Consider the following 10,732-nt stretch of genomic DNA (forward strand, 5'->3'; position numbering starts at 1 on the left):
CTTTCAAGACTTTCATTGAATGCATTGACAAAACACATCCAAAGGTCGGTGCTTTGTCCTTGAACATATGTGTGAAAGCGGCCTTTCCATGACGGAAAATCGTTCATGTGGTTCAGCTTTGGTGGACGATTGTTACTGCCTGTTTCACTTTCACTAATCAGAAGATTCTGAAGACTTTGACTTTGATTGGATACCAAAGCCCATTGACACGAACTTATTGATTGTTGTTGTTTTGGAATGGCACTCGTCATATATTCAGCCATCGACATCTGTTTCAGATCTGGTTGTGGATCCGTACTCCAATCCCAAGGACTTGTGCAACTCATTGTGATCAAAAATTAATAAATAACCTACACACCACAAACTGTTAACAACAAACAGACAACAATTGAAAGATACAATCTGATCGAAAGATCAAGACTTGTTCGAAGGATCAACAGTGATCGAAAGATTACTGTTGAGTTTCGAGCAATAGTCTTCGAGAGATTCTCAATGAAAGATCCTTATCTTTCGACTGATTATCACGAAAGATTCAATGTTCGAAAGATTTATATCTTTCGAATACTGATCTCGAAGGATTCACAATGAAAGATCCTTATCTTTCGAGATGTATCCTTATCTTTCGGACAACCAACTTTCGAAAAGATTCCAACTACGAAGGATAACCCTTAGACTTCGAAAGACTACTCGAAGGATGCTTATCTTTCGAGCTGCCTTTGATCGAAAGATGTCGAAGGATATCTTTCGATGTCGAAGGATATCTTTCGACAGCTCTGACACACTGACACAAGTACGACGGGTTGGTGAAAAAGGTGATGTGTTGATGTACCAACTTTCGGCAGAAAGGATGGTTCTGCAACAACTTTTCACCAAACAATTGACTTTCAAAAATTTTTGCCAAAATAAGCAACCTTATCTTCAAGAACTGGTCACCGGAAACACACCGGAGATATGGCCGGAAAAATCAAGGTTTCACAAAAACGATTTTTATGTTACCCAAACCGACCCCGAACACTCCCGATAGGTTTAGTACGCGTTTTTATGCAGAAAACTACCAAAAACGGGTGCTAAACCAAGTGTCCAAACACACCAAGAACTTGAACAAACCGGTTTTAAACAAGGTAAAGAGCGAGGCTCTGATACCACTTGTAGGTCCCTTTTCTCGGAGGATCGAGAACAAACCTAAACCTTGTTATACTAACCCACTAGCGAGTGCGGAATCCAAGCTAGCGGGCAAACCGGAATGATGCAAGAACAAACACAAGAACACACAAAGTTCACCGATTAACACCACTGTATTAATACGTATGAAGGTTTACGGTTACAAGCACAAGGTTTACAATCTGTTTGCAAACTCTCTAAAGTATGTGTGTGTGTGTTTTCCAGCAGAGTTTCTCTAACTCTCTATGTGTGCATCTCTCTAACACTAACACACTGCATGGGTATTTATACCCATACTAGCAGGTCTTGGTCGAAGGATCGATAGATGGTCCGAAGGATCATCTATCGATGACAGGGAGCTCGAACGATCAGCGTGGACATCGAAGGATCATCCTTCGATGTCTAATGGTCGAACCATATCTTTCGAGCACCTCGAAGGATGATGCGTATCCTTCGAGGCTATCCTTCGATCCAGACAAACATCATGTTGTCCAAGTCAAACTAGGAGGATAGTTGACTTGGTCAACTTACAGACTGATTTAGGACATCGTTTACATACAGACCGAATACAGACAAAGTACAGACACAAGTGCACCAACAGCTTGAGAATATCCATTTAGGTATAGGTCCAGTAAAATTATTTTGTGACAAGTACCTATCAAAAAGTGGTCACCTTTAGTGAAATGATCATAGTTATTAATTAGAAGCAACAAGGAATAATGATAATTCACATACATATACTGTAGGTTAAAACGTGAGTAGGGGATCGTCCCGGTCAAATTGTTGAAACTGAGATCCCTACAAAGATGGAGAATACTAATTAAATTAAATAATTTCCAATGAACGTAAATTTAATAAATGCATGCGTACCAAATATATCAATTAAAGTGATGAGTATATATTTAGTGTAAAATTACCTAGCTTGTGGTGGTTAGCAACATGAGAACTCTGAGTTACGTTTTCTATAGTTATTTTAATGAGAAGTATTAAACACAATGGAACAAAGAAGTAAGTTTAGATTTTGATATTTCAATATCCTTGCCTTTAATTTTTTCATAATTCATTGGTTGTATTAGTCCACTATTATTACTTGCATAAGTTTCGTAGACATGATTCAGTTTTGATTTACTTTCATTTCTATTTCTTCGGTTCGCTGTCGAAAAAAACCCACCATGAACGCTGATGACATCAATCACATGCTATGGTTTGTGTTGGTTAATCAGGCTTAGAAACACATAAACATTTTGGGAATTGAGGAGGCCAGAGAGAAGAGGAGGCGGAGTGGGGTGGGGTGATTGGGAATAGGATTGTGATCGGGTGTGGATGTGGGGTTCGATAGGAGTGGCTGAGGTGGTTGTGTTTGGGGAGTGGGGTTCGATAGGAGTGGCTGAGGTGGTTTAGTTGGAATGGGTTTTGGGTGCGAGAATTAACGAATGCAAGCATGGCATGGGGAAACATTGGGTTTGGGTGTAGGGGACGGTTTTGGTTGGTAAGGTTTGGATGGTGGAGTAGGTGTGAATTCACCGAAGGTACTTCATTGAAGGTTTGAGATAGGGGTGTTGTCATCATTCTCAAGAAACGGGAAAACTTCCTCATTAAATTTGGCATGTCGTGTTATGTAAACAAGTGATGTTGGCGGGTCAAGGCAGTGATAATCTTTGTATGTAGGGTTATAGCCGATGAAGATGCATGGTATGCTCGTAGAAGAAAGTTTATGTTCCAAATAATCTCTTAGCTACGGAAACACACGACAACTAAAAGCCTGAAAATGAGGGAGGAAGCTTATAATGATGATATAAAAGTTTAAATGGAGTCTTGCAACCAAGTGTTGGGCAAAAAGCATCCACCCAAAATGAGGGAGGAAGCTTGGCATTAAAAATCATGGTCAAGGCTGTTTTGACTATGTGTCAATTTTTTCCGTTCCACCCATTCATTTTGTTGTGTGTACGGGCATGACATCCTGTGAAAAGTAATATTATCTTCAAGTAAAGACCGAAATTTGTGATTGACTACCACCATCACTTTGAAAAACCTTTATTTTGCAAGAAAGTTGGTTTTGAACCAGTTTCATAGATACCCCCTAAACATTAGCAAAATCTGATTTCTAAAACTATATAGCCAACAAAAGTGAGAGTGATCATCAATCAAAACTACATAATATCTAAAATTGTCCGTAGACAAAACCGTAGAGGGACCCCATAAGTCACAATGTATAAGGTCAAGTGGGTGCAAGGCGCGTTTATAATTAGGGTCAAAATGTAAACTTTGACTTTTGGTAAGTTGACAAGACCTGTAATGCAGAAATAAATAAACAACCAGCTTTTGTAAATTAATAATAGTGTCATAGTGTTACGGTTTGAAATTGAATGAACTCTAGATTGAATTAACAATGGTCGAGTGGATTAACGCTCAGAAGAACCGCAACTCAAATGGTTCTTGAAAGTACGTTAATGGCAGTTTGAGAGAATTAAGAGAGGGAAAGTCGTTACTTCATTTGATTGATAACCCTATTCTATTACAAAGAATCTCTTTTATACCCGAAACACTCAACTAACTGAACTAACATACAACTAACTGAACTCATCCAACTAACTGTTGACTTATTGACTATTACTAATACAACAACCAGCTCGGCTCATTTAATTTCAATTTGAACACATAAATAATTAAAGTGTATATTTTCTAATGGCACGGTCAGAGACAAAGACTGCTCCTGTTGATTCACCTCATCTTGGGTTCATAGAACGTGGGGTTTGACTACCCACGTTATCACTCATGGAGCAAAACCGAACTTCACAAAAGAATTTTATTTTAATATTTTTGCCATCACAAGTGCTATTAGGAGTTAGGAAATACTAGGCTACTTTTTTAGTATTTGTAATGGTGTTAATTGTATTTGTAATTTCTGAAACTAGAGTTACTAAACACACATCAAGAAGTGGATTTTGTTATCCAAGCATTGAAATGTAGTTCATTCAAACTAAAGCCTCAAACAATTTAATAAGTTTCAAAACACACATCTCGGCTTCAAACCTACCCATGATAATCTATATGCATGAGAAGGAAGGAACATCTTGTGAATTACTTACAACGTATTCAGCTCTTTCATATCTCCGACGTAGTTAGGAACTTTCCCATGAATAAAACAATTCCTAAGTACCCTGCATCAATCAAGGTGGGTGTAACTAATAATGTCTTCACAAAACATTAAAAATATAGAAAAAGCATACAAAAACATAAAACTCACAATGTATTCAGTTCTTGCATTTTCGCTAGTGAGGGAAAAGTAGAAGCTCCACCTTTTAAGTCACTGATTCTCCTATGTCATACAATATGTATAAAGTTATTAGTCACTTTGTATGTCTGACGAACTTATTTCATTAGAACATCAACTAAAAAGAATAAGAAAGAAAATTGAGTATAAAAAGGCATACAAATCCTGCAAATGTATTAGGCGAGAGATGCTAGAAGGTATGGGCCCCTCAAAAGAACAACCTTGTATATGACTGCATGATAAACCAAATGATGACCTGTTTTAGTTAATTTATAGAATAAAAAGGTCGGAGAAGCTACATAAATGTGAAATTTACCATAGATATTTTCATATCAAGTAACCAACTTTGTTTTTATCCTATGAAAACCATTTAACTTTAAAACATTTGATATAAGGTAATTGTAGAGGACGCATTGTATATTAGGTCTGGTTTTTTACCTTCAACCCAAGTCCCAACCTAACCAGGAGTAGTAGAGTTACAATGTTCTTACAGTTTTTCAATTCGCGTCCATTTCTCAATAAAGCTCGGTATCTTTCCAGTAAAATTGTTTCCGCTTAACCTCCTAATATGTGACAAACACATAGAAGTTAAAAAAATGATAAACCTATATGGAGGTGAGGTGATATGTAAACCTGTAAAATTAAGATGTTGGTTTTGACCCTTTTGCCGTACACACAAAGGGGGTTAACAAAATAGTTGAGTAATGTTTATGGAAAAATAATTAAAAATAAGAATTTAGGGGGTACACATAAAAAATTGTCTACGTATCACCTCTTTTTATGATCAACATCGAAGTTTATAAAATTTATACTCACAGAGTGGTCAACTTGGTAAGGTTTGCTACTCCACTTGGGAGTTCGCCAGTGAAATCATTTGACGATAGATCACTAGGAATAAAAAAAAAAAATTTACATGAGTATTTGTTAGGTCCATTTATGTTATGTATAGATGCTGGTCCAACCATTTACATATTTGTGTTGGAACTTGTAATGTATAAGTCAGAACTACATAGTCATAGTGACACTAACTTTGTTGGTAAGTGGAACCATATATGAAAAGATTATGGTATAAGTCGACCATCTTATGAATTTCGCATGGTTATCGCAGGGAGTTTCCGGTCATGTAAACACTTACTAAGTCTCTGTTATCGTAAAAGCTCACCATGAGATAGTGCAATTTAAACAAGGAATAATGGCTTTTAATAATCCTATTTATTTCCCGTAGGCCAGCAACCGTTTCAACTTCAAAAATTCCAACTGGCGGTCCCAACTTTTCACATATTGGCCTTCAATGGACCCTGACTAACAAAACCTTAACGCCGTTAGTCTCCGGTTACCGGAAAAACGTTTTTTGCCGGAAAACTCAACTTTTTCGTCTCAAACCTTTTCGTAACCTTATTACGCACCTTTAGGAACCTTTTTTAGTAAAAAGCCCCAATTATTAAGGCCACCGGAAATACTCTTTTTTCGCCAGAAAACTTCTTTTTTGCCGGAAAAATCAAAGTTTCCATCCCAAACCTGTTTTTAACCATAGATCGGACCTTTAGGAACCTTTTTCGGATCAAAAATGTTTTCCTGGCGACCGGAGACTAACGGCGTTGAAGTTTTGTTAGTCAAGGTCAATATGTGAAAAGATGGAAACACCGGTAGTAATTTTTAAAGTTGGGGTCGTTGCCGGCCAATAGACAATAGTTGAGATTATTAAAATCCATTAATCCTTTAGAGCATCCCTAATAGCCATTTTTTCTCATTTTTCCATGCCCAAGTGGACTTGTTTTTCATTTTTTCTTAATGTGGTTGATGTTTGTAGGATCCATTTTTTTATTCAAGAACTAGAAAAAAATGAGAGAATGTGGGGTAGTGTGTAGGTGGTGAGGCAAGATGGGGGGCTTGGGTAATAACTAAAAAATCTAAATGTAAAAGATGTTGATGACATGACATTGTTTTTAGGTGTTTCTAAGATTTCTTATTGAGTGAGTTTTGAATGTTTTTAAAGAGTAAATGTTTTTTTGATGTGACGGGCACCTTTTTAGATGTTTTTTGTGCTCCTTATTGTGGATGTTCTTAAACAAAGACTTACACATTAAAATAATATCTTGTGTGAAAATTCGTACTCAAGTCCCTTTCCTTCAAACTTTTGGTCACTAATGTCAATAGCTTTGTTTGATCTAGGTAAACTAATTTTAAATCTCTGATTCGTTATCAATAAAGAATTCAACATTGTAATTACTATTTGCTTGTTTCGTTTCCAATCCCCCTTTCCAAACTCAATTTGGGGGACCAACACTTTTGTAGATTTAGGAGGTTTTTAGAGCATAAAGATAGAGACTAAAAAGGTAAAGTATAAGTACAGCTCTTTCATATATGTCAAGTTTGCAATCTCTTTGGGTATGGGTCCTGAAAAGTGATTTCCTTCTAAGACCCTGCAAACATAAATTGAAGCAATTCACAATCAAATTTAAGCAAAACGATGTCATTTCTATAATTTTCGTTTATATATATATTATGTTTTTGATAACTAACGGAGTGGTGATGCGGCTTACAACGTTTGAAGGGTGGTCATTTTGGTGAGAGTTGTTGGAAATGGACCGGATAACATGTTTCCCTCAAGGTAGCTGCATACAAAGTAAAGGTTAACATCCGTATTATACGAACCAGAATGGGTCGATCTGATAATTAAGTGGTCACAGTGGGACTTTTTTGTACGCAATAAATGCAAATGAGAGTGACGAGGTTGGGTGGTCCCTACAGCTTTCTCAAAGGCATGGTGGCCCATTCAGATGGTATGGTTCCACTGAAGTAGTTTTGACTTAGATCCCTACATTAATATAGCATTAATTATGATTTTGATTTCAGTACATAAATAAATAAATACTTAAAATGTATCGACTCATAGAGAAGCTAGTTTTTGTTCTTACAAATTTTGAAGATGCCTAAGCTTGGCAAACTCGGATGGAATGGGTCCTGTGATATTCTTCTGCGTTATAAATCTGGATTGTAAAAAGAAAAAAAAAATTGAGGGTTTAAAATAAGAAAAATTTTAATCTTATTTTGTTTTTTTTTTGGTTTTACTGATATGCGGGGTGTTGGACAGGAAAATTCGCAGGATCAAAATAAACAGATATATAACAACCAAATAAGATGAAGATCAAAGTAAACTAAATACAACAGTGTTTGACAGAGCAAGTTTTATATAAACACCAAAGCAATCAATGTTATTAATTGTTCTTGTTCATTGTCTGCTTAAATACATACCTCTATGGTTACAAAGCAGGGACGCGACATCGGAACCTTAATACTAGACACCGTTCCACACTTAATACATAATACACACCTTAATGTTATGACAAATGACGGCTAGAACCACACACGACATCGCGCGTAACCTTAATACTAGACACCATTCCATACTTAATACATAATACACACCTGAATGTTATGACAAATGACAACTAGAACCATACACATATAATATAACATAATTTTTGTTTTACTTCAAAAGGGACCATGACCTAAGCTTCAACTTCATTTAGTCTAAAAGAAACATATGTTAGTGAGAGGGAAACATACGTTAATGGGTGGCATATTGTGTATTATTTTATATCCACAATATGTATTAATTTTACCCATGTTTCCTATATTAAAATTAAAAACAAATTATTAGCATATTGTGTATTTATGAATGTCAACTAGCTGACAGATTTGCTTAAAACATAAAGAATAGTAATTGAATTTGTAAGAGAAATGTAAAATTGTAGTAGGGTGAGATGAAGTAAGGTTGCCTACATCTCGAACTCGCATAACGTTTTTTGTTTGTTACTTCAGTTTCACATGTCTCTTACAAATTACCAAAATGATACCAGGGATTCGTACATTCTAGTAACACGGCACGTGGTATTTCCGTCAAAAGAACAATTGCAGTCAACACTGTAGAGCCAGTCCCCTTCCAAACTGCATGGATCCTTGTCAAAGTCCCAATCAAGAACCCTTGTCTTATTCCAAATTTCCTTCAGTACTTTAACTGCACCAGTTCAGCCACACCAGTCACTCAATTAAGTGAAAACTTAGAACTATCACTCAATAATGAAAACGTACGTACAACAATCACCTACCTTCTTGCGTATGGAGCTTTGTTGACTGTGTAAACCGACAATTTGCGTAGAAAATCAAGAAGAATGCAAATAACAAGAGCTTCTTCATTGAGATGTTTGTTGGATTATTGAGTCTGACTAAAGAGAGTGCTGATATGGAGAGGAGAAACAGTGTTAACCTATGCTTCCTGCTTTTTCTGTACATATTTGGGTAGTTTTATAATGCAACGTGAATTAAAAGCTAAACACAAAACAGAAAAATCACATCTAGCTAGGTCATAGTACAATACAAAAGCAAAAAGGAAACAAAAAAGTCAAAACCAACCAAGTACAAGCAGGATGGGTGTGGTGAATTAAGATTCATACAAAATGGAAAAAATGGCTCTTTATAATTCAAGATGGAGACCTAAAAAACTGCAATTCACTCGACATTAAGGACAAAACTCGTCAAATTTAAACATAAAGGACAAAACTTGCAAAATGGCCTAAAGATAAAGAACAAAACTTGCAATTCACTCGACATTAATTGTATATCTATTACTCTTTTTTACTTTACCAGGACAATTATAATTTACTACTTACTAGACAGACAAGACTAGTCTATACTCACATGCTTTTAACCTTTTACTCTTATTCACTAAAAGTCTAACTAGTTTGGTGATACTTTGTGAAAGTTTTTATTCATTTATTTGTTATTTATTTTCTGTTTAACTTCTAATAACTTGGTGTATATGAAAGACAGCTTTATATTTTTTATAGAGTAAATTACTTTTTGAGTCTTTGTTTTATTTAATGGTTTTAACCATTTGAGTCCAAAATGAAAATGTTTAACGCTCTGAGTCCCTAAACGCTTTTTTTATAACTATTTGAGTCCTTTTAAGTCCAAATTTTAACCTATTGAGTCCAGATTTTTTAACAAAGTTGGAATCAAACCGTTATAAAATGAACAAAATTGGACTCAAAACGTTATAAATAAATGTCTATGGACTCAGAGCGTTAAACTTTTTGATTTTGAACTCAAGTGGGTAAAACTACTAAAACACAGGAACTCAAAAAGTAATTTACTCTTTTTTATATGGTTATTTGGTTAAATATTATAAGATGAAGTTTCTTAATATATTAAATGTATTATTATTATTTTTTATTTAGATTTATTACTTTATTAAAGTTCTTATCATGGGTTAATATCATTTTAAAAAAATATAACTGAAGAACACTTGTGTAAGGTTTTTGAGTGATTCATATTAAAAATAACGTAGAAATTTCTTTACAAATGTGTATATTTTTCTGGGAAGAAATACGTAGCTAAAGGACCCTAACCAAGTATTATTGGTTAACATTCGTAGATTATAATTAACACTTCACACTTGTATGAGGTTTTTAGTTATTCATAGCTAGAAAAGGTAAAAAGATCAAACGGAAACCAAAAAAAAAAAATATTTGACATCACTTGAACCATTCAAGAAAAAATTATTACATAGCAATAGACAAACAACCCTTGAAAATTTCCACCCCCAATGAAAGAATTTTTTTTTGGGTCTACCAGTGCTTATACATACATAGATCTAGAGGTTTAGTAGTTTTAGAACAAAACACATACACGATTCACATACAAACTACACTAAACCAAGTCCATTTAACATATTACTTAACTTGTTTTAAAGCTCTTGCAAAAACGTCCAAAGTCTAGGTGAACTAACATGCATTAAACTAAGATTTTTAAAGAAAAACAAAGAGAAGATTGGTTGTTCATACCACTAGCAAAGCTAGGTGAAGATTCTTGAGAGAAACGAGAAAATCTGAGTCCTTAAGCAAGAAAACCCCTTAAAATGTTTGAGATCACCTTGAAGATGAAAGATTTAGGCTTGGAATGGGGATTTTGGAGCTAAAAATAGGATGATATGGTGAGATAGAATAATGGAGAAGGTGGTGACTGGTGAGAGTTTATTGTTTTGAAATGCTATGTGTGGGTGATAGTGGGTTTTGCTACATTTGAAAATGAGTCGAGACATGGATTTGCTAAATTAAAATCGTTTGGGGTAACACCGTGGGGTATGGTGGGGTTTGGGTTGGGTTTGGGTTTGGGTTGGGGTATTTGTTGAGACGTGGAATGGGAGCCCCTCACCGGCTAGTGACATGTCCGCAGGGTATGGCGGGGCGTGGGTTGGGCTTGGGTTGGTTGCACCGCGTGGCAGGTTATTAAAAA

At 35.5% G+C, this 10,732-nt stretch overlaps 1 protein-coding gene across 3 annotated transcripts; it reads right to left on the reverse strand.

Moving 5' to 3' along the window:
• Window positions 1-4,091: 4,091 nt before the first annotated feature.
• LOC110935251 (probable LRR receptor-like serine/threonine-protein kinase At1g07650) lies at window positions 4,092-10,504 on the reverse strand. 3 transcript variants are annotated; one of them, XM_035988760.1, is made up of 12 exons: window positions 10,282-10,504; window positions 8,548-8,676; window positions 8,309-8,456; window positions 7,354-7,425; window positions 7,185-7,253; window positions 6,979-7,050; window positions 6,787-6,858; window positions 5,252-5,323; window positions 4,927-4,998; window positions 4,596-4,667; window positions 4,409-4,480; window positions 4,092-4,322 (listed from the first exon to the last, which is right to left on the reverse strand). In XM_035988760.1, the coding sequence occupies exons 2-12, from the start codon at window positions 8,633-8,635 to the stop codon at window positions 4,247-4,249; spliced, it is 885 nt and encodes a 294-aa protein (XP_035844653.1). In that variant the 5' UTR covers window positions 8,636-8,676; window positions 10,282-10,504; the 3' UTR covers window positions 4,092-4,246. The 3 variants fall into 3 exon arrangements, with proteins under 3 accessions (XP_035844653.1, XP_022033418.2, XP_035844654.1); XM_022177726.2 differs by having other exon boundaries at window positions 8,548-8,723; XM_035988761.1 differs by lacking the exons at window positions 7,185-7,253; window positions 7,354-7,425 and having other exon boundaries at window positions 8,548-8,723.
• Between the last annotated feature and the right edge of the window lie 228 nt (window positions 10,505-10,732).

The sequence above is a fragment of the Helianthus annuus genome, chromosome 4, assembly GCF_002127325.2.
Source record: "Helianthus annuus cultivar XRQ/B chromosome 4, HanXRQr2.0-SUNRISE, whole genome shotgun sequence".
NCBI lineage: Eukaryota > Viridiplantae > Streptophyta > Magnoliopsida > Asterales > Asteraceae > Helianthus > Helianthus annuus.